We start from the raw sequence: 25,373 nt of genomic DNA, 5'->3' as shown, positions 1-25,373 counted from the left end.
TGAAAATGACACCAATAGAGTGTCGAAACGTCGGGCAAATAGCTTAAATTTCGTTTAATACAATAAAGACTGCGTTGCCGAAAATCATAAGATTAAACCTTACAGTCGATCGATCACCAGTTCAACATTATTATCTTATCCTATTCGAGTAACAATCCCAACTAACGACCCAGCTGAAATAAGTAGCAACCGGCGGCGCGGCAGTAGTAGCAGCTCGGTGATGTGGTGCGGGAGATTGTTGGGTGATAAAGTTGACAGGCGAATAGGCTTGGAAGTTATGACAAGAGGATAGCATCATGAACACCGCCAGCAGACAAGCCGATGCTGATGCTGTAGCTGTAGCTGCGATGTCTTTGGGTAGATTTCTGTTTAGTCTGATTCGTGATAAAGTGATGTTGAAGCGGGACAAGGCGAAGTGACGGTTGCGGGGAAGTGTGAATATTAGTAGTGATTTAATGGAGAAAGATAAACTATTACTGGTTTGCCCAAATCGGAGGATGGATAATGTACTTCGGTTGGTTGATACCCTTTCGTGGTGAATGGGACAGAGCAAACGGAACGGTTGAAAATGAAGTTTGATGGATGAATGAACCGCAACAATCCATGAATCGACTGTCATCGAGTGGGGATTGTGGCCTTAAAATTATTGTGATGAAAGATTTGAGAAAAGGGGTAGTAGATGTTATTCGATGAAGTACTTGATGAAACTATTTGCGGGCGAGACACTAGTATGACTGATCCAATCTCTGCCTATCATAAGTCGGTAAATTATCATATCAAATTGAAAATGAAGTTATTAGAAGAGAAACGGTATGCTTTCGTCTCGATCATCTTGATCCATGAAAACTTAATGTAGTAATTTATAGCAATATTTATAGATAGCTCAACGATATACTAAATCAATTATGATGATGCAGAAACACTCATCCGTACTTCTTATGAACTCGAATGTAACCGACCACTCAACCAATCCTCCCGAACGGCGTAGTTCAGTTCAGTTCAAAAAAAAAAGATAAACAAATAGCTCGTCTGTTCACACCATTGATAGTTAAATGTTGATGACTGTGTCGGCGGGCGATGTAGTAGATATACACAGAGCTCGTAGGAAGCACCCTGTTTTTACTGTGGTTGGTGAATGCTGGCATACTGCTTCCATCGTACCGGCCGGCAAACTTTCCTCTTTGAACTTGCTGTCATCGATCGGACAGTATGGGCACGTGATGCGAACATATGTGTGGGCCCCTGCTATTCCGAAGAAACATCATCACATCAGACGACTTTTTAACTATGCTTGGCACGTTTGGAGGCGGTTTGGTGCATTGCATTATTGCTGCCAACCAACAAAGCGGAAGGTGTACAAATAGTTGACTTCCTGTTTTAGGTAATTAGTGGAAGTCTTTTCCTCTTTTTTGTGAATGAACCTGTTTGTGATTTCAAAATGTTGGTCAAGGGTTCAGCATTGATATTGTACGCTTTAGTTGTAATTACCGTATAACTATGTGATACAATTGCCTAACCGAAGTTGTAAACCTCTGTGATATTCTTCAAGCCCATTGTGAGGGTTCCTAGGTTCGATACCCGGTCGAAATATGATCTTCCAGTACATAATGAAAAAAAATCTTGGCTTTGACATTATATCTTTGATCCTGGCATGAGTTGATAAAATTTTAGAACAGAAATTCGTGAATTAAGATCTGTGTGCCACTCTAATCAGAAGCAGTGCTGTCATGGTAAAATTAGAGCTGGTTACTCAAGGTTTCAGAATTTCAGGCATCTCTTATAATGGTATGCCTCCAGAGAAAAAAAACTTCAATTACCATTCAATTTAATTACCACGAAAGGGGCATTTTTGTAGGATTTTTTTTCACGGGTTCGACATTAACTCATTTAAAGATTTCTTCAATAACTAATTTAAGAATGTATTATTTCCCATGCACTCCTAAAGTATTTCTTCCACGATTACCTCCAGAGACACTAGCAGAAATTTCTTAAAAGATTCTATCAGAGAAAATGTTTCCAAAATGTGTAAATAAAGTAGATTCGCACAGGATATCCTAGGATAATTTCAGAAAAAAATCCTCCAGAGGTTCCTCCAGGTGTCCCTTCAGAATCCATTCCCATCTGTGCATTTCTTTGAAAATTTCACCGAGAATTCATCCAGGATTTTTTTTTTCAGAAATACCTGCAGAAATTTTTCATCAGTCTTTGCCAGGGTTTTCTTAAAAAAAATCTCAAAAGATTCATCTTGAAACCAGATCAGAGGTTTCTTTAGCAATTTCTCCTGGGGTTTCTGTAGGGATTCTTCGGGAAATTTCAACTAGGATTACCGCTTTAGCTCGCGCATTTATTCGTTTGTGCATTGCTTAAAAAATGAAGGAATTCTTACATAAACATTATCAGAATCTTCTCCACAAGTTTTTCATTGGAATTATCTTCGAAGATTTTTTCAAAAGATGTCACTCCAAGATTTTATTTACAAATATTTGAAGATTGTTTTAGAAATTTCTCTATGATTTCAGACAGTTTTCCAAGAAGTACCAAAGCGATCCTTGAGGGTGAGTTAATCCTAAGCAATGGAATATATTCACACCTTGTGCTTGCTTAACCTTCCTTTTGCATCATGTAGGCAACAGCTCGCTGACGTAGTGTATGGTTCAAGTCAGAAATGAGCCTAATGCCGAAGGAGGGTTAGGAATTATTCAGAGCTTTCTTTTAGGAATTCTTCCACAGATTTTTCCGTAGACGCTACAGCAATCTTTCCAAAGATTATGTAGTTTTTCCAGGCAGGGATACCACATGTTTTGCCTTTCTCGTACACCAAAGTGTACTGAAAGGCTATATGTTCACTCAAAAAACGGATTTTCGATAGAAGGCTCGGAGGGTCAATTCACATATACCAATCAACTCAGCTCAACGAATTGAGATGATGTCTATATGTGTGTATGTGTATGTATGTATGTATGTATGTATGTATGTCTGTGTACAAAAAAGGTCACTCACTTTTAAGGCACTTCCCATTGGCCGATTTTTCGGATTATAGCTCGAATCGAGCCGGAATTTTACCGCATTGTTTCCTATTGAAAATGGTTCGGATCGGTCCAGCCGTTCCGGAGTTATGGCCATTTAGGTGATCCGGACCGGTACCTTTAGGAGGGGCCAGACATGAAAATGCAACAAACCCATGCATGCGGCACAGCGGCATTTCCGATAACCTAATGAAAGGTTAGCAGGAAAACAGTATCAGACCATATATGAACCGATAGTGTTCCGGAACCGGTTCCGGGGGTCCCGCTGGAAGTGGCCAGATAGAAAAGAGGCTTTCCACGGACCAGCACGAATCAATTCTAATCGATGTTTTTTAATCTACTTGATATTTTTGTATACTATTCCTTTTTATGTGAGAAACCATTTTCACATATCAAAAGTTCATATTTTGTCTCGACTAACTTTCAATTAGGGACTATGAAAAAATGGAACACAAGCAAATAAAAAATTATAACACTGAAACGGCTTGTTCGATCGGGTAGGAGTCTTCAGCAAAGTTGTAGAATAATATATTGCGGCTCTCAGAAAAATACACATTGAAAAATTTATTTAGTTTTTCTTCTGAAAAAACTGAATTTTGTTACTAAAAATCAAATAGGGTATGTGTGCCATCAGTAATCTCACACTCCCATGTTCATCCTATTCGAAAACAAGCGATTACGGCACCGATTGATTCCGTTCTTTTTGTTTTCAGGGGTGCTCACTTCTAACAAAAAATACAAAAATAAGAAACAACACAAACAGCGCTGCAATCCTTTGTTTTTCGTAGGATGAAAATGGGAGCCACATGCTTAATAAGGGAACCAATACCCTATCTCAAAAAGCTATTTTTTTTACCTTCGTATTTTTTTTTGTGAGAATAAAGTTCATTCTGTTAGCTATCATCTCTAAAATTTTTATAGTGGTAAAAAAATGTACAAAAAAGTTAAAAATTGATCAATTTTGGTTGCGTGTTTTTTTTTAGAGTGCAAGACGAATTTCCCGCAAACTAGATTTCTCAGATTTCAATGGAATTGTGTAGGTATGAAGACTATGTACTTTAAAACAACGTTGCATACTTTGTTGTTTTTTTTAAATTTATCTACACGAATATTTTAAAAGGGCTTAAGTTTTTGACCATTTTTTCTACCAATGTAACTTAAAAATAACATGACCTACAAAAAAGTGTGGTATGTGTGACTTTAAGGAATTTGTGTGAACTTTTAAGTAAAAAATTGAAATATTGAAATATTGAAAAAACGATCACGCTAAAAAAGTTAAAAAATAAATTGAAGTCAATTTGGAATACATGCCCATTTACGAAATTAAATTAATCCTATTTCGGAAAATCAAACCCCACACCAACCGTTAAGAATAGAATTCAAAATGGATCAAAGTAATTACATTGCTATTATCTGAATCCAACCCAAAACAAAATGTTTTTTTTTTTGAGTCAAACCAATTTTTGGGTGTGGATTTTCACATATTAATATTTAACATAGCTTTATTTGTTTCAATTATAAATCTATCCAATACAAAGAATTATTATTATTAAGGATTCTCTTTTGATCCAGAACACCAGATCTGTTACACAGAAATTCAGAATATCAACCAGAAGTCAAATTTCAACTTAAAAGTTTCCTTATTCATAGGAGAATAAAATAAACACTTTGCATTAGATAGACTTGTGAATCAAACATATGGAGCTATGTTCAATTTTAGGAGAAGTTTATGATATTGCTAGGAGCCTTCTATTAGGTATGGGAGAATATACTTTAAGAGGGGAGGAGCTGTCAAAAATTGTCCACTTATGCTACCGTGATTTCGAATGCAGCGATATGGTCAAACTCAAACATTACAGAATCCTTGAAAAAGGTCCAATAAGGACCGAAACGTCGAGTAAAGAAAACATATAGTTGTTTTTGATTGACCAAATTAGACTGAAATGCCAATCAAAGATATCATCCAACGTACAGTCGATCACCCAAAGAAAGTCAAATTCAAAGCAATAAAACAAGTACGACCACGATTATCATCAGTCAACGAGTTTGAAACTTTTACTACAAATCATTTTATTGCAATAGGTAAATATCATTTAAAATCAGTAATTTTAAAATCAATAATTTTGCTTTCGGGATGAAATTGATCAGTAAATGAAATACCTTTGCATGTGCCAAAAATATGTTTTCCACCATAATTAACCACCCCAGTATGCGAAATGCTACGCAAAACTTTTACGAGTTTTCTCAATTTTTAATTATTCATGTTTTAAATTTAGTAAATTTTATGAAAACGCCTTAAAGTATGCACTTTTCATACTGAAAAAGTGATTACTTCCGGAAAAGTGCAATTTTATGTATAAATTCGAATATTTATAAAATTTTTGATGATGAAATCGTGTTTAGCAAATACTTGGCAGCTAAAAGCATCCATTCGAATATTTATTACATGTGTGATACAGCCACGGTAACAAAAGTTTGAAAGGGTATTTGAGATTCGCCAAACACGCAATTACGGAAAATATTTAATTTAATACAGAAATATGTGACTAATTGACTGTAAAACATGTAACTCATCATTCAATAATCCTTTAGCCAGATGATAGTCATTTTATACAAATTGTTTTAAGTTTAAAGCAATATTTTTAACAAATGAAAATGACCCTCACGTCGATCAATTTCACCCCACTGATCAATTTCACCCGAAATCACGGTACCTCAAAAATGCTTTTCTTCAAAAGTGCCCATCTTGCGATACATAACAAAAATGTCATGTTTTGCGAATTGAAATATTTTTTCTTATTTGCATTTTTTTGACTTTTAAAGCTTATTGAAATTTTTCACAGTTATAAAATTTCACATGATTATCTAAAAGTCACCCACACATAACTTTTTTGTAGGTAATGTCATTTTTAAGTTATATTGAGTAAAAAACGGTTAAATACTTTAGCCCTTTTCAAATATTAGTATAGATAAAAAAAAAACAACGTATGCAATCTTGCTTTAAAATACATAGTCTTTAAATTTAAGAAATTCCATCGGATTCTGAGACAGTTTTGCCAAACCCCTACGGCGAGTTTGCGTGAATTCGTCATACACTCTAAAAAACACACAACCGAAAATTTTTTCACCATTATGAAATTTCTACAGATGGTAGCTAACAGAATGAACTTTATTCTCACAAAATATCACGAAGGTAAAAAAATAGCTTTTTGAGATGTTTAATTTTTAGTAACAAAATTCAGTTTTTTCGGAAGAAAAACTAAATAAATGTTTCAATGTGTATTTTTCTGAGAGCCGCCATTTATTAATCTACAACTTTGCCGAAGGTAATTTTCCGATCAAACAAGCAGTTTCAGAGATATGATTTTTCATTCGCATGTGTTCCATTTTTTCATAGGCCTTATTTGAAAGTTAGTCGAGACTCCATAAAAAGTTTTAATATGAAAAAATGGTTATTTATATTGATTAGAACAGCTGTGCAAAATTATATGCAAATCAAAAATGCAAAATTAAAAAAAGTGGATTTTTTTCGTGCTGCTTCGTGGAAAGTCTCAAAAGTGAACCGAACCCACGCATGCGACATATCAAATCACGGCTTTTCCAATACCCTGATGGCCGGTTATTAAGGAAGTAGGCTCAGACCACATTGGAGATTGCCAGGTGTATTGCGGAATCAGTTCCGGATGTCTCGTCGGAAATCGCCTTATATGAAAGTGAACCAAACCCATGCATGCGACACATCAAACAGCAGCTTTTTCGGTAACCTGATGAACGGTTAGCAAAAAAGTAGTCGCAGACCACATTTGGGACAACAGACAGGTCCTGTCCGGGAACTGATTTTGAGTGTCTCATCATAAGTGTTAAAACATGAAAGTGAACCAATTCCATGCATGCGACACACCAAAACGCGGCATTTTCAATAACCTTATTGACAGTTTGTCAGCAAAAATCTCAGACGCACATTTGGGAGAACCGGTAGTGTTGAAACAGGTAACGTGCCCCACCGAAAATGGTAAAATATAGAAGTAAACTAAAATCATGCATGAGGCCTTCCATTAAATACGTCACGATCCTACGGGGAGAGGGGGTTGTTAAAGTGTGACAAGCTATTTTACCCTCAAGCAGTCGCGTCTTCAGCCACTCTCAGCGACACTACGCACACGCTACTACAAGTGAGCTTTTTTCATGGTGCGTATACGAGGGGGGGGGGGGGGAGGGGGGTGGGTGGTAAGACGAACCACCGACTAGTTGTGGCACTTAAGAGCTGAAATTTAACTTTCTTTTACGATCCACTCTATCTTCTTATCAGTTGATGATTATTGAACCACTCCATGAGAGAATACTTATGTCAAAAGTGCAAAAAATAATCAATCATTTACCAGGATACACGCTTTTGTGATGGGATCTAATTTTGAGGCGGCAATAAATAAGCTTTTTAACATTAAATTGCTAAGTTTTTGCATTTTATTTTGAGTTTCCCAGTAGTTTTAAACTGTTCCATCCTATACACAATGACATTCAGGTAAATTTCATGGATTATAAATAACGGTGGTGGAATGAATATTTTGCGTTGTGTGGTGGTAAGACGGTCCGCCTTGAGGGTGGGTAAGACGGACAGTGTTGGGGTTACTTTGATAGTGCCGTAATAAATACATTAAGACCCACACATTGTTCACAGATTGAAATCTATGGAGTACAAAAATGATTGTGGAAGCCGTATAAAGCATTTCATATTGATTTTTTATTGAAAAATGCATTTTATTAGAATTTTTGTTGTTGGAATAGTTTGAACTTTGTAAAATTACCAGAGCGTTGCATATAAGTTGCGTTTATCAGTCTATGGAGGTTTCCAATTTACAAAATAGATTTTAATTTGCAGAAACACGATTCGCTAAGAGATTTAAGGCCAAATTTAGATTCTACTATGATTGATCTACTGAGTACAAACGGCCACAAAGATCATTTAACACAATTAGAGGCGTATTAGCTAAATTTCCACACGTGTCCATTTTACCCACCCTACCGGTCCGTCTTACCCACACTGTTGAAAAGCTGTAAAGTACCTTAGTTGAAGTATATAGTATGGAAATAAAATTTTAATTATTGCATTGTTTACACTGTCAAAATAGAGTGTTTACTAAACATGTCCGTCTTACCCCCACCCCCCCTACACGACACGACCGCTCCCGGGTTAAGTATAGGAAAAACCCGTACGAAGAGGGGGGGGAGCTTCGAAAATTCCCAATTTCAGCGTGACGGATGCTCCCCATGTAACACATCGATTCGCGGCCTTTAGGCAGCCTGATAACCAGTTGACAAGAAAATAGCCATATACAATATTTGGGACAACCAGTAGTGCCATGGAATTGGTTCCAGGTGTCCGCCGGAAATGGTCAAACGTAAAATTGAACCAAACTCAAGCATGCGGCACTTCAAATAGTAGAATTATGAAAGAAAACAAAACCAATGTTGGCAATAAATCAAATCGTGGCTCTTTTGATAGTCTGGTAAACGTTGGGTAAGAATAAAACTGAAGAAATAGTCAAAGTCTTCATATATGTACAAGACAATAACATCGTAATCAAAGTAATCTCATCAAACCACACCATTTCAAATTACTGTGGTGTTAATATATGGTAGGATGGGAAAATTATAATTTGATCGCAACTACACTGAATAAAGTTTTTCAAATCTTCTTTTGCATCTAAAACTACTGTGCTCATTTTGGTTCAAAGGGGGTCAAATTTTACATGAATCGTATTAAGCGTATAAATGTTCTCAGGATCGGCTTCAATGATCCTGTCGACGTGAAGATCATGAGTACATATTCAACGAGAAAGGCACTATCACCACTAGGTGGATTAATCTGTTTTTTTAATCTGTATCACTCTTTTCCAAAATCTGTATCCCACACATAATTGGGGTGGAAATTTTGTATCCCATATATAAATGAAATGGCCCCTCATGCTCAAAAATCTGTATAAAATAGATAAATCTGTTATATGGCATCCCTGCTTCCAGGTTTTATAGGATCTCCTTAAAATATTTCCGCAGACAGTACCGCAGGGATTTTTATGTACTCATCTATTTAGGGCCTGTTTAAGAATTCCTCCAGAGGCATCTCCAGGAATTCTTCCAGGAATTCCTGCAGAAAACCTTCCAGAGATCCCTCAGAAACTTATTGAGGGATAACTTCAAAATTATCACCAGTACCTTTGCTTGCATTTTTTTAGTCATTTAAAAGAGATTCCTTCGTGGATTTTTATAAGAATCCATCCAGAAGTTTCTATAGAAGTTTCTCATGATTTTTTTTTTGAGGAGGTACCTTACGGAGTATTTTCATGTATTCACCCAGATATTTATCCATGAATCCCTTTTGAAAATTTCTTAAACATTTCTTCTAGGAGGCTCTAAAGGTATCATCAGGTGTTTTTTTTAAGGAATTCCTCAAGGACAAATTGAAAAAAAAAATCCACTCTGTAAATTTTCAGAGAAATTTTGGGAAACTTTACGGAAGAGCGTATGAAATGATCCCTTGTTGATATTCCTGAAGAAATCCCAAAAAATCTGAAGATACATTCTTGAGATACATTTAAAGTTATCCCCAAAGGAATTTTAGAAGGAAAACAAGAAGAAATTTCTAAAAAAATCCTGAAGAAATTCTAGAAGAAATTTCCAGTGAAAGCCCTGTAAAGTCTCACGAAGAACTCAGAACTTCAATGAATCTGGATAAAAATCCGAAGAAATACCAAGGAAAATATGCCGAAATTTCGATAATAATATCTGGAGAAACTCTTTGAGTAACCCAGAAGAGGAATTCGTAAAATAGGTTATTACGGAATTTTAGTAAAAAAAATCGTGAGAATTATTTACACAAAATTCTTGAAGAACTTTCTGCAAGTAACCCTAGAGCAATCTGTGGGCGTACTTTGAGCAAATTCCTGTAGAAATACTTGGACAAACGCATAAAAAAGCTTGTGTAGTGATCGCTATGATTTTTTTAATATTTCTAAAGAAATTCCTGTAAAAATTCCTAGAAATCATTCCTTACAAAATTCTTTAAGTAATCCACTATGCAATTCTAAGAATTGTGTTTAGAGGAAACATCAGAGAAATTTGAACCTGCCTTGCCTGATTTTCTTGTAGAAACTCCTGCGGAAATCTCCAATAGAATACCCAGAGTAACAAATCTCTGGTGGACTTCTTGAAGAAATATTTCTGTGTGCGTACAAAATGCAAACGGTGCCCAGATGCGCCTTAAACGCGGTAACACAGTGCAACTTAGCAACTATTGCCAATATCATTGCCAACCTAGGATTCAAAAGCTCCCGCTGACGTCGGTTACTTGTCAGAAAATCTTACCGCATTTGGTGTTCCTGCATTTGATATTTGCATTTTGAATTGACACAGTAATATCTGTACGAATTTCTAAAGAAATCTCCGAAAAACTTGCTGAAGAGACCACTGAAAGAAGGAGGAATCTTTGAAAGATTTTTTTAAGGAGTCCATATTCTGAAAAGTATTCTCAAGGATTCCTTTGGGAACTTCAAGAATATTTACAAAATATTGGGAACTTCAAGAATATTTACAAAATATTTCTTGGTATACAAATCCCAAGAAGAATTGCTAAAGTAATGCCTCACAGAATTTCAGAAGAAGCACATAGAAATCAACCTCAAAGAATTCTTGCGGAAAATTCTGGGAAAAATTCTTGATAGAAAATCTGAAGAAAGCCCTGGATAAATTTCTCAAATAATTCCTGAGAGAATTTCTGAATGAGTCTGTGGAAGATTTAGTAAGAAAATACATATCTGGCGGAATCCTGAACTTAAAATTTTTGGAAACAAAATTGCTGTAAGCATTTCTGAAGAAATCCGTGGGTGATTAAGTTTACGAATTCTTGTACGGACTTCTGGAAGAGCCCATACAATTGCTGAAAGAACAAATTTTGAAGATACTCCTTGAGAGGTTACTACAGGAAATTCTGGAAAGATGACTGAAAGAATTCCTGACGGAAGCCATCAAGGTACTCGATTAATTGTCGCAGTAATTTGTAAATGAGTTCGCTTTTTTACGAAGTGAGATCTAATTACAGTTATACACTATCACTTAAAAAATTCAAATTACAGTTAGATTTAGTATCGGTAGGTACCTATATTTTTTATGATAAACAGCGCCGCCCGTGATGACCATGAACATGAGCATAGATGACCACACAATTCGTAGTTGCTACTCCGTAATTGACCGGAACAATCGAAATTGCACAGAGAACCAATGAATGGGACTTGGGACTAGCACAGCGTTCAATGATTACCATCGCCCGTGATGAAAGAGAAAGTAGTTTACTTTACCCTTTGAAGCCGCAATTGTTCCAAGCGTTATTATGGAACTTTTTCTACGTTTTTCTATTGTTTTGGTGCCAAGGGTAAAATATCATGCAGATTTTTTTTTCTGGTTATCCTAGGTCATCCATACTATTCTTGAGTTTAGAACCTAAAGTCTACGGATGTAAGCGTAACTAATTACATTATACAAAGTTACGATATGTAATCTATCATGTCCAGTAAGTCTTCGGAAAGGTTAGTAGACAGTATCAGATCAGTCGGGATATCCTAGGTCAACCAAGCTATTCTTGAGGTTAGATCCCAAAGTCTACGGGTGTAAGCGTAACTACTTTCATTATACAAAGCTTCTTTTTGTAACCTATCATGTCCAGTGAGTCTTCTGAAAATTCAATAGACAGTTCAGATCTGTTGGGATATCCTAAGTAATCCAAACTACTTTTAAGTTAAGATCCTACAGTCTACGGGTGCAACGGTAACTTCTTTCAGTATACAAAGCTACGATTTGTAATCTATAATGCCCAGTAAGTATTCTGCAAATTTAATAGACAGAGTCAGATCTGTTGGGATATCCTAGGTGATCAGATCAGTCGGGATATGCTAGGCCATCAGAACTGTTCTTGAGCTTAGATCCTTAAGTCTACGGATGTAACGGTAACTTCTTTCATTATACATTTTTGTAAATTTTGAGGACTTCGGACAGTTTAGAACACCTAGAACATCCCAGAATATAAAACAATTTTTGATATTCTTGACAAAGGTTAAATGAATACATATAAACATAACCCACATCCAAGTTCAGCTTTTAGATCAGCTGGTATGTCAATTATTTCGTTTTTCCAAATTTCATGATGTTCAGGATGTTCTCTCTCTCTTCTTGGCGTAACGTCCTCACTGGGACAAAGCCTGCTTCTCAGCTTAGTGTTCTATGAGCACTTCCACAGTTATTAACTGAGAGCTTCCTCTGCCAATGACCATTTTGCATGTGTATATCGTGTGGCAGGTACGAAGATACTCTATGCCCAAGGAAGTCAAGGAAATTTCCTTTACGAAAAGATCCTGGACCGACCGGAAATCGAACCCGTCACCCTCAGCATGGTCATGCTGAATACCTGTGCGTTTACCGCCTCGGCTATATGGGCCCCAGGATGTTCTAGAATGTCAATGAAGCCCCAAATACAAATATTTTCCTAATAGAGGGCTCAATTATCAGCAACTTTGGGAAAGACAGTATTCTGTTTTATGGAATGGTTGAATTTATACAGCCGTTTCTATGTTGGAGTCATATATGACCCCTCCGGCTCCAAAGGGTTAAGATATATTAAACATTTTTTTCCATATTTCTACATAACAATAATCAAACATCTTTAAACGGTTTGATTGGAAATAAATTTCTTTAGTTAAAATTAGTAATAACTGCTTTCAATTCAAGACTCCTAAACGATGTTTTCCATATAAATATTGGCAATTATGTAACAATCGGGTGGTGTGTAATAATTAGAAATGTATTCTAATAATGATTTCAGACCCCATCTGTCGTATTTACTCCATTGGAAAATTTGTCTGTCCTTGAAGAATATGCTTGACATTTTTCAACACACAATTGATGCGCTCTATCCACAATTCTCTCAAATACCTTTGAATTCAAACTTCCCCCATCCAGAACTCTTGTTTCTTATCATTAAATTAATCTGCCTATCCCTTCTGCTTTGTTTCAGACTCAATGGAGCGTCACAAGCCACAAAAGCCACTTGACCACCCAAACCCCTGACCGGAACAGCGCCCATTGTCGAAAAACCCGCAGTCGTCCCCTGTTCGAAAGAACTTGACCGGTAATGGACCGCAAGAATGGAACAAAGATTCTGCCTGCACCACCACCACCAGCAACGACCAAAGGATCCCCAGGATCAGCCGCAGCACCGACAACAACGCGTCGAAAACTGGCCGTCAAAACAAACACCCCGCCGGCAAGTAGCCAAGCGCCTCTGCAGCCAAAGGGAAAAGCAGCCCAGTCGCCGCAACAAGGAGCGAGATTGTAAGTCTACGTCCAGTCCATGCCATAAGCGCATAAGCAGAAACGAAAACAGCTGGCCCAGCTTGCGGATGGTTGTGGCGGCAAGCATGATGCCACAGAGGAGGAACGACGATGTTTCATCAGACCAACCACATTTTAAAGATTAAAGCGAGCGATGGTGGCGGCGGGCAAGAAACGTTTTAAAACATCGCATAGCAGGAGCGTAAAGTGATGCTATGCCGGTTGCATAGCACGTAGGCTTTAAGTTTTTAAGTTTCTCCGCTTTGCCCGCCTTGCACTTGCTTACTGGATGATGTTGCAACGGCCAAGTCTACTGGCAGATGCAGTACTGGTGCCTCGCTTGCACTACTCGAGCTTTTTCTATCCGGTCACGAGCTGGATGAAAATGGAGGGCATTGGGAAAAATATTACACCCAAAGAGATGGCTATATCATTTTTGTTCAATATCACTGTTAATATTTTAAAGTTTTGGATTTTTTTAGCAAATTTTTTCGAAATTTTCATTTACCCTGGGCAATCTGTTTGCCAAACGGGATTAGATTCCGTGGATCTCATTAGCCGGTAATTGCTTTTATCCTAATAAGTCTGCTTCGGATGTTATGTATTTTATAATCTTGTCTAGTGATTTCAATATAAATTTCTTCAAAGGTAACTTCAAAAATTTCTCAGAGATATTCTTTACGGATTCTTAAAAAAAATACGGATCCAATTAAAAAAAACTCATGAAAATAGCTTGCATTCAGAAATTTTTACCTCCAGAAATTTCCACACGAATTGCTTCACGGATTACACAAAAATAATTAGGAGAATTTATTCTTCCTAAAACTCCACTAGGAATTCTTCCACAAATTTCATAAAGATTTTTTCTAGAAAATCTTCAGAAACACCTCTATAAAGTTCTCGAGAACTTCATCCACAGATTCTTTCGGAAATTACTACCTAATCACAGCATTTTGCAAGGATTCCTTTTGAACAAAAGAAGCCTTCAGAAATTTTTGTGCAGGTTTTCCAAAACATTTCCTAAAATTACTTCAGAAATTTCTCCAGAGATTTCTTTATATACCTACCCTTTCTAATATTTCCTATAAGGATGCATTTGGTAATTGTCTTGAAATTGCTTCCGATATTACCGTAGGGTTTGTTTTAGAAAATTCCCTTCAAAACCTTTCCCATGATTTTTTTTAGAAAACTTTACATAGATTGATTTTGAAATTCCACCAACAATTACTCCAGAAATTGTATACATACAAATATTTTTTTCTAAAATTAGTGTAGAGATTTCTCCCGAAAATTTCAAAAGAACTTTTTTAAAAACCTTTCATGAATTCCTTCATGGTTTCCTTTAGAATTCCTAAGGTGATTCCTTCAGAAATTTTCCATTTGAGTAATTGGTTAAGAAGTCTTCTTTAGATTGCTTTAGAAATTACTATAGCAATTCCTTACAACTTTACTGAGGAACTTTAGGAAATACTTACCGATTTTTTTCCAGAGTTTGTTTTAATAATTCCTTTGGAGATTCCTTTAGATTCAAACCGAAAGATTCAAAAAAAGTTCCTTCGTTGAATGCTTAAGAACATCCTTCAGGGAACGCTTCAGGAAGGGATCATAGAGGATTTTTTTGAAGAATTAACTGCAGGTTTATTTTTTCAAAAACCTCAGGATTCCTTCAAAAGTTTTCAAACAATTCTTTTGGAAAGTGTTGCGTGGATAGGTTCCAAAATTGCACCATGAATTTCTTCAGAAATTCCTACAAATTCCTGAAAATTTTCAAAGTATTTTTTTAGAAAACCAATAACGAATTTCTTCAGATATTCCTTCATGGATACCTTCGGAAAATCGTACAGTGATTCCTTCATAGATTTTCTATTAGAAAATGTAAAAGTTCCAGAATAATTTTCTCCTAGGATTACTTAAGAAGCGTTACAAAATTCTCCCAAAAGTTTCTTCAGATTTTTTCCACAGTTCTCACCAGGAACTCATCTAGAGAATCCTCTAGAAATTTATCCAAAGATTCCTTCGCACAGATTTTCCCAGCAATTCCTCCATAGATTCCTTTTGAAAATCCTTCACTGTTTTTTTTGGAAAAATCTTCCCCAGATTACTTCAGAAATTCCTTCAGCGATTCCTTAAAATTTTCCTGACCAACTTTTGGAAATTCCAAAAAATTTCCAAAATTTTCTCTAGAAATTTCTATACAGATTCCTACAGAAATATTCCGAAAGATTCTTTCAAAACACCTTTCATTGGTTTTTAAAGTAGATCCTCAAATGTATGCTTCAGAACATACTTCAGGGATTGCTTCAAAAAGAGATCACAGAGGATTCTTTCAGAAATTTCTACAAAGATTACTAAAAATATCTTCCTAGGAAACTCGGAGAAAGTTGTCTTTAGAAATTCCTCTCAAAAATCCTTCAGAAATTATTTTATAGTTTCCTTGAGACAATCCCTCGCTAATTTTTTAGCACCATTGTAACCGCGGCGGAGTTTGGGAGACCGACGGATTGTTTGGGAGTTTGTTCTTTCACTTCACTAACCGACACGCCACGTTTTACTGGGGACGGACTACTGCGGGTTTATTGCGACGACGAAATGATACAGAGAAGTGTGTTCTGTTCTGCGATATATTCTTAACTGATTGATTCGATACTGGTTTGCTTATTTAACTATATGGAAATTTAGTATAAAGTGGATCTAAAAAAGCTTATTCGAGTACAGATCGGAATCGAATTTCTCTCACTAGCCGAAGGCTAGTGAAAAAGAAGAGTGATTTATAATGACCTTAACCTTGGAACAAATGGGATGGCTATTGGTGTCGTTATTTTAGTACAGGAGATATTGAGAGTAGTTGAAGAGAACAAATTGGACTTAACTCAAGGGTGGCTCCAACAACCATCTCTGATTTATTTTTACTATATTATAGAAATTTTTTAAGACCCTTTATAGAGAATGTTCTTCAGGTATCCTCAAACATTGCTGCATGACCTGCTTTAAAAAAAATGGATTATTTAGGGAATCAACAACGAATTTCCTAAAACATTTCCCGGAATTCTTCAATAACTTATTTTATGAACCGTTTCCAAAATTCTTCCATGAATTTCTTTAGCAATTTCTTCAGGATTTTTCAGCCATTCCTCCACAAAATTTTCCATGAACTACTTCACAAACTTTTGAGGATTTCTCAGAAATTTTTTTGAAGATTCAATTGTATTTTTTTTTCAGAAATTTCTCCAAACAATCAAAAATTTAGAATTTCTCCATAGTTTTTTTTTTTTTTAATTCTTAAAAAAATCCCTACAAAAATGTTTTATGGATTGGTCATGACATTCCGTTCTTTTTTTCTCCAATTTTCCTTCTAAATATGCTCATGAATTTCTTTTGTAATTACTCCAGAGATTCTTTCAGAAAGTCTTCCGGTGATTCATTCACAAATTGCTCCAGGAATTTCTTCACCAGGATTCTTTGACAAAATCTTCCAAGGATTCCATAAGATTTTTTTTTAGAATTTCTCAAAGAATTCTGAAATTTTGAACATTTCTTGGAAGTCTACCATGGAGTTCTCTCGAAAATTTTCTAAGGATTCCTTTAAAAATTTCTTCGGTAATATATACAGGATTTTTTTTTAGATTATTCCAAGAATTTTCCGGTAATTCCTCCCATAGTTTCTTCTAAAACTCTTGCAGTTTTTTCTTCAGTATTTCTTCCTGGGACTCATTTAAGAATTCGTGCAGGTGTTCCACCAAAAACTCCTCTAGGGATCCCTCCAGATTTTATTTATGGAATCCAAAATGAATTTCTCGGCTTGAACATCTTGATGTATGAGAAATTCCAGCCAACAATCGCTCAAGAAATTGTTTCTCTCGATCGCAGTACGCGGTTCTGGAGAAGCGCCAGTTCGAATGACACTCACAGTCAGTGCTCTGAAAATGTCATTTCAGCATTTTAGAACCTCAACCTGAGAATATGGTACATATATGGAAAACTTGTGCGGCTTGACCAGCTCTACAAGAAAGTCACAGAAAAAACGATCTTTTTCGAATATTTAAGATAAATGTCACGGACTACCTTCGAAAAATGCCTATGAATATCAATTGGCATTTTTCGAAGGTAGTCCGTGACATTCACCTTGAATTTAAAAAAAAAGAGGTTTTCCCGTGAATTTCTTCTAAAACTGGTCTAGCCGCACAAATTTTTCAAATACCATATTCTCAGGTTGAGCTTCTAAAATGAACTGGATGTGGTTGAATTTAGATATGTCGAAATGTGATTTTCAGCATTGCCACAGTAGACCATGGGCTTTTCATTATGAATTGCCTAAGCAATGTTTTAAGGAACTTCTTCTTGAATTCCTCCACAGATTCTTGCAGAAAGAAAGCGTTCAATTCAATAGCTTTAAAAGAGCAAAACGAGCACCGACTTGAAGAGATGAAGGATAACTTGCAGTGAGAACTTATCTTTGTCTGGAAAATACTAGTTTAAAGTTCTATTAGGATTTCAGTCAAACATTCCTCCAAAACTTATTGAACTTTCAATTGTGAAAATTCAAATCTTCTAACAAAATTTCTGCCGAAAATCATGTCTGTATGTGCTGTTTTTGGGCAAGTGTGCTACTTGCAGGTGGCACCCCTCCAGGAGCGCTTTCTGGAATTCCACAGGAATTCCATCCGGAATCCATCCAGGACTTCCTTCCACCTTCTCTCCGCGAACCGTTTCCAGAACTTCTCTAGGAGTTTCTTCTGGGATTCCCAGGGAGTTTCTGATTAGATTCTTCAAGGGGATTATTTAGAATTCGATTGAAGTTTCCATGAGGAAGTCCTTTCGGGATTCCATCCGAGATTTCTGAGGAATTCTTCCTGTGATTCCTTCAGAAGTTCCTCCTAGGATACCCCCAGGCGTTTCATTGTATTTTTAGGGATTTCTCGTGAATTATTTCTCAGATTAGACCAGAAGTTGCTTCTGGGATCGTTCCAAGATTTTTTTTTTCCTGTTTTTCTTAGGAAATTCATTATGGAGTTCTTGCAGGGATATTTCCGGAATTTCATCAGTACTTCTCCAGCGAATCCATGCGAGGTACCCGCAGGAGTTTTTTCTGAGATTTTTTATGTTTTGTAGGAATTTCAAGATTTTACTATGAAACCCTACCGAGAATCCTCCAAAAACTACTTCCGGGTTTCTATCGAGAACACTTTCCAGGATTTCCAATGAAACTTCTTCCAGAATTCCTCTGGAACCACTTCCGGGATTAATTCATGAGCTCCTTCCTGGAATCCTCCAGGAACTCCTTCCAGGATTCTTTTGGGAACACTTTGTGGAGCTCTTAAGATCCTGCCAGGAATTTTCCAAAAACTTTCTTCCGTAATTCTTTCAGGAGCTATTTCCGGGATGCTTTCAAAAGCCTTTCCTGGATTTCCCCGCATATTCCTTCTAGGATTCCTCAGGGAACTCCTTCCGAGATTTTTTCAAAATCCTCCTCCATGAACTTCTTTCGGAAACTCCTTCCGGGATTCCAAGAACTTCTTTCGGGAACCCTCAAGGCAGTTCATGGAACTTCTTTTTAAGTTTCTCCACAGATTTTTGCAGAAAGAATGCGTTTAATTCAATAGATTTGGAAGAGCTCTAGCTTGAAGAGACGAAGGACAACTTGCAGTGAGAACTTATCTTTGTCTGGAAATACTTTTCTATTATTTTATAATTTTTATTTATGTGTATTTTAGCGTTTGCTAAATCTATACTCAATGCTTTTCAAATGTTCTTTTCGGGATTCTTTTCTTCATTCCCTCAGAACTTCCATTGAAAATTCATATCTTCATACAGACTATCTACAGAAAATCATGTTTTTGGGCAAGCGTGCTGATTAATTACTTGCAGGTGAGCGCTTTCTGGAATTCGGCAGAAAATCCATCCGGAATTCCTACAGGACTTCCTTCCACGCTTTCTCTTTTTCAGAACTTCTCCAGAAGTTTCTTCTGGGATTCCCTGGGAGTTTCTTATTAGATTCTTCAAGGGGATTATTTGGGATTCCAATAGAATTTCCATCTGGGTTTCTTCCAGGATTTTTTTTTTCCTATCGGGATTCCGTCCGAGATTCTGAGAAATTCTTCCTGTGATTCTTTCAGAAGTTCCTCCTAGGATACCCCCAGGCGTTCCACTGTATTTTTTGGGATTTCTCATGGATTTTTCTCAGATAAGACCAAAAGTTGCTTCTGGGATCCATCCCTCCAAGAATTTTTTTTTTCTTGGATTTCTTTGGAAATTCATTCTGGAGCTCTTGCAGGGATTGTTTCCGGAATTTCATCAGTATTTCACCAGCAATTCCATGCGAGATTCCCACAGGAATTCTTTCTGAGATTTTTTAAGTTTTTTAGGAATTCTATGATTTTGCTAAATAGGAAATCCTGCCGAGAATCCTCCAAAAACTTTTTCCAGGTTTCTATCGAGATCACTTTCCGGAATTTCCACTGAACCTTCCAGCATTTCTCTGCCCGAGCAGAGGGGAATATCAAATTAATAACTACGAAATTACAAAACCTGTTTTTATATCTCGTTTTGTTACAATTGTATTATCAAGGCATTACATTTCCATAACATGTTTTGTTGGACAATCTTATTTTGTTATGACCAAGCTATTGGTATACAGCCATTAAATAACAATTCAATATTACATTTTGTTGTGGAACAAGTTTGGTTATTATTGAATTATTGAGAATGTACAAATACTTATTGCTATTGCTACCAAAACTAAAACAAGTTTTGAAATAAATCCTACGTCATTCAACAAAATTATTTACAGTATTTTGCAAGTTATGCTTACGGTACATTTGATAAGAGGTGTGGTATATAACGTGACATGGAGGTGCTGTAATGTGTACAAAACCAAGTCCCTGCTGGGCGCCGCGATGTTTGAAATTGACTGAGTTGTAGCTGAAAAGTTCCCAAAATATCAGCCACTGCCCAAGTGGCGCAGCACCCTACATACATCAAAACGAGAAGATAGCAGACGATATTGAAGGTGGGGTTCCAGATTCCGCCTTTGACATGAGAATTTCAATGATAAAAATGTCAAACTTATTGAGTAAACTTGTTTGAACGAAGCTAATACAGACAGCTGAATCCAAAATTGTAGATGGTTTTGAATGGAATTTTTCAGAAAGATTTTGTATTTTCACATGTTTTCCCTGTCGTTCCAGAGGATGAAGTACCTATTTGTAGTAGAAGATTACATGAATAGTTGAAAATACGCCTATGAGGGAAGAGAGAAACTGAAGTTCGCAATGATTGTTCCGTCATTCTCACATGCCGGTCAAGTCGAAGTCATATATGATGTAGAAAAAGATGCAAATGTGGAGGCCATATGCGTACACGCTTTCATTTAACGACGGGTAAAGCGTACGCATATCGTCTCCACTTTAGCATCCTATTCAACAGCATGTGCGATTGTTTGATATCATAACTAAGTTTGCTTTCGGGATGTTATCAATAACTCTTCAATATCAATATTTGTTATTGAAATATTTCCCAAATTCACTGTTATTAAGTTGTTATTGACATTAACAAAACATGTTATTAAATTGATTTTCCAGGAACAAATTTTTGTTATGTGACTTGTTATTTTGCCGCTTATGACAGACAAGTTTATAACTCAATATGTTATGTTAATAACATAAAAATAACTAATTCCATTATGCAGTTATTTTGCCAATATAACGCATTTTGTTATGCTGTTGTTATTCTCTTCTGCTCGGGTGGAACCGCTTCCGGGATTAATTCATGAGCTCCTTCCGGGACTCCTCCTGGATTCTTTTGGGAACTCTTCGTGGAGCTTTTCTGGGAGCTTCTTCTGGGAATCCTTCAAAAAATTTCCCCAAGAATTTCTTACGGTACTCTCTTAGGAACTATTTCCGGGAATGCTTCTAAAACTCCTTCCAGGATACCCCGGACAATACTTCTGGGATTCCTCAGGGAGCTCCTTCCGAGATTATTCTAAAACCCTCTTCTAGGAACGTCTTTCGGGAACTCCTTCCGGGATTTGTCCGGAAACTCCTTCCGGAATTACAAGAACTTCTTCTTGGAACCCTCATAGCAGTTCTTACAGAGTTTTTTTTAGTTTTCGGACTGTTTAGCGTTCGAAATGAAAATATCTATCCTACGTCCTATGCCATCTTTTTCAACGGTTCTGCAAAGGTTAATTGGCTTAGTTACATGAACATACATAAAAACTACAAACTTACAAACTTCATCTTGACGTTTGATGTTTGCGTGAAAATTGATAAACATATTGTGGTTCATCAATTTCGTACGGATTTTTTTTTAAGTGCTTCCGGATTTATTTTTGGAAACTCCATCCAGGATTCTTCTTGCAACTCTTATCTGGATTTCTCCAGGAGTTTCTGCGGATCCGTCTAGAATTCGTGCAAAAGTCTATTCTGGAATTCTACTAAGTGTTCCTGGTATACAAATCCTCCAGGAGTTTTTTTTTTCATGAAATTACTGCATTTTCTGATGATATCTCCGATGACCAATGGGGTCAATAAGAGAATCATATCTCGTGTTTAAAAAAAAGAAAGAAAACAACAAACGTAAATGAAGACTTGGATGGTTCAAGAATGCTCAAAATCCCAAGAACTCAAAGGAGACCTATCAAAGAATCTCAAAATCGAACCTGTAGCAACCTCACCTATCATTAGGCAACGGAATATGTAAACTCTCATTGAAATACTTCGTTAAGAAGAAAGCTATAGTGGTGCAAATCGTACTTGGCCTTATTTGTACCCGATTTGACCCAGTGACCCAGCGGCCATACTCCGTCCAGAAGTCCAAGACAATTTTGATCCCGTATATTTCCAAAACTAGGGTGTTGTGCATGTTTGTATACAAAATTTGGTCAAATTCTGTTAAGAAATGTGCTGTTGGCGATTTTTTGAACTTTTATTTCGCAGCTGGGGAGAAACGGGTTAAGTACAATAGGAAAAAAAAAACTGCTCATACTAGTAATGTCCTGCACTGAACTATTTGGGTGTACTTGAAACGAAACCTCCTACGTTGACAAACATCAAGCTTTCCTGTTGGTTGCACTAGTAGACAGCAAGGTCCTGTGTACTTTCAGTTGTCTGCCACAACCAAAAGCAACTGCAATATCACTCGTAGTCCTATGGCGCACAACTTTGAATAACGATGCATTTTCATTTTCAGGGGCCAAGCCAGTAGTGACGGCAGCAATAGCAACTATAACAACAACTGCAGCAGCACGTCGAAGATGGAAAACGCGATGCAAGCTACATTTGTGAGTATTTCGATTTTGGGTGTGTTGTCTAAGGGTGGTATTCAGTTAAAATTCTGCATTGTAATAAAAAAATGCTTGAACATGTTACCAGCTTCCTTTTGGGAACTTACCCCTGAAGCTGGGGGTATCTGATCAAGGTCTACGAGGTACAAGTGTTCAAGATGGAAGATGGCTGAGATTTCGGAAAATAAACTAACTTTTTTTATAGATAGTGCCTTCTCATTGTAATTCATTGTCTGTTTTGGTCTTTGGTTTCTTTCCACAACATGACCCTGTTCGTCGATGCACTGCTTCCACCTTTCAACTTCTTTGTGTCTATCTGTCTAGACTAAGAACATAAATGTCAGATATACTGATTTCTCTGTATATACTGGTTTTGAACTTTCCAAATTGACAGGGTACAGAATCCAGTAAAAATACAGATTTGTTAAATGTGGTACAGATTTTTCAGAAGACTGAAAAATTAGAAATGTATTCAGCACGTACATTGTTGATGGTTAAGAGTTTTGCACTCAATTTCTTCTCAACCATGCAATGTTACTTCTTTTTAGGGTTTCGTGATAAATTCCAAAACATATCTGCATAGTTATAAAACTGAAACACAATACTGATTATCACCCTCATCGTCGAGTCTGCCCAACCCTAGAAAGAAACGCTTTTAATTAATATAAATTCTTGCAGGCTTCCGTTCATCGTCCTCGGCAGATAAGCACCATGACGGCCATCAAACGGACAGGTTCCAACTCGGGTGCCAGAGCGGATCTTGTGCTACTGCAGCAACAAAAATATGCCGGCATGGGGGGACTTCACTTTCGCCAAGACTTGGCCGCAGCCGTCATCCCATCAGGAACGGGAAAGCCTCATTCAATGAGTGAAAACAATGCCGGAATATTTAATCAACCTGCTTTGCTTCCGCTGCCCGTTCAAATACCTGATCCATATGCTAATTCAGCGTCAGCATTCTACGGGCAGGCTCCTCCAACTCAGAGGCATTCCAGTCAGTTGCAAAACCAGCAGCAGCCACTACAATTTGATATGGCACTATCACAAAAGGCTGATTATCTACAGCAGCCGAAGCATCAACCAAGCGGCAGCGTGAAGTATGGTGGCGTAAATCAAAAACACTCACCGGCCATGTCCAATCAGACGGGCCCGACATCGGTTGTGACCCGACTGCCAAAGCAGCAGCAACCGACCAGCAAAATGGTACCCAAATCGTTGAATGACATTTACGAGAAGCACTTGTTGAGTCAAACGCAGTTTGATTCTAGCGGTGGCTCCGGACCATCGAACAGTCTGGTACCGAAAGAGACCACCTCCGTCCATCGAATGAAATCATCATTGGCGACGACCATCAGCGGCCAACAGGCGCCACCGTCAAATCAGACCAATAAATTGTCCAAAGACCACAACAGCCCGGTTAATTTATACGAATCGATTCGCGGCAATTATCATATCTACGAAAAAATTGATCCCACCACCAGCAGCGGCAGTAGCGCGGCAGCGCCACCACCCAAACGCAACTCCCGACTAGAGCACTACGTGAGGCCTCCACCTCCATTACAACCGCGTCCAAAGTCACTTCCGGTTGGAGCCAGCCTCCCGTCGACTGTTCAACGCAACCAAGCTCCATCCAGCAACAGCAACAACATCAACAACATTCCATTCAAACTCACCAGCCCGGATATGCTGCGGACCATGAAGAGTCCTATCGGTAGCGGACCGGGTCTTTCGCCGATTTCGGAGAAGCCACCGTTTTCGGCCATTCCGGTGTACGGTGGTGGTGCAGCCCATAAATCAGTCATTACGGCGGACAAGATCAACATTGCTCTGGAGACGGCGAAAGCGCTTGCAACGGCAGCGTACATCGAGAGGTGAGTTCTATTTTTTTTCTGTAGAATATTTTGGGAACATTTATGGACACATGATGCATAGTTTAGATATGCACGATTGTGGGTAGATCAACGTCAAATTTAGTGTTTGGAAGCAAACAGCAGTATTAAGAGCTTTTTACATATGTGTTTATGGTTATAACTTGTGGAACTATCGTGGCAAGTGGAGCAATCGGTGAATGGGACTTTATTAGCCTCTGATATTTTACTCACCCATTTTTCATTTACTCTCCAAGTTTCTTTGGACCATCTTAACCTGGGACTAAACTAGAAGCAAGACATGGATGGGGCTAGAGTTCCGATGCATGGATAAATATCAGTACCACCGTTTTGGTTTTTCTCAGAATTCAAATAGATTGTGTTTGATTAGGGGCGCTCTTTCACTGGGATTTAAATCTCTATGATAACGGGACCTTTTTATCGCAATCTATTTCTTGCACCTCTGGGATAACAAAACAGGAACTGTACAGAAATCGATGCTTCATTGCCTTTCAATGACAATGGAGTAGTACGACATGCACTAAATACTAAGGATACGGGTAATGCCACAAAAGATCTAAATACTGGTCGCAGTGGCTCACCCGAACAGAAAAAAAAAAAACCACAGTCAGAGGCCCTCTAGCGTTCTTTTTTTGATAATTCGCAGCTTTTCTCAAACGTTTGCTTCCTTTTATGGATTTATTGGCTATTTGCTTGAAACGCGAAAAACTGTCAGAGTTACCTTGTTTTAATGTACTTTAAAACGTAAGACACCCATTGAATCAGTTTAATTGTACTTATGTGCAGTTCTGTCATAGCAAA

At 37.4% G+C, this 25,373-nt stretch overlaps 1 protein-coding gene across 1 annotated transcript in view; it reads left to right on the top strand.

The window, feature by feature from the left end:
* LOC134289043 (B-cell CLL/lymphoma 9-like protein) overlaps nt 1–24,563 on the top strand; it is a 134,361-nt gene extending 109,798 nt beyond the window's left edge. The window contains exons 2-4 of the mRNA XM_062855045.1: nt 13,087–13,403; nt 22,590–22,680; nt 23,362–24,563. Of these exons, the coding sequence (XP_062711029.1) occupies nt 13,204–13,403; nt 22,590–22,680; nt 23,362–24,558 (1,488 nt within the window). The 5' untranslated portion in view covers nt 13,087–13,203 and the 3' untranslated portion in view covers nt 24,559–24,563. The remainder of the gene's footprint in view (nt 1–13,086; nt 13,404–22,589; nt 22,681–23,361) is intronic.
* The last annotated feature ends 810 nt before the right edge of the window (nt 24,564–25,373 follow it).

This window comes from Aedes albopictus, chromosome 2 (genome assembly GCF_035046485.1).
Source record: "Aedes albopictus strain Foshan chromosome 2, AalbF5, whole genome shotgun sequence".
Lineage (NCBI taxonomy): Eukaryota > Metazoa > Arthropoda > Insecta > Diptera > Culicidae > Aedes > Aedes albopictus.
The sequence above is the reverse complement of the archived record's forward strand: the minus strand, read 5'-3'. Positions and strand labels throughout refer to the sequence as shown.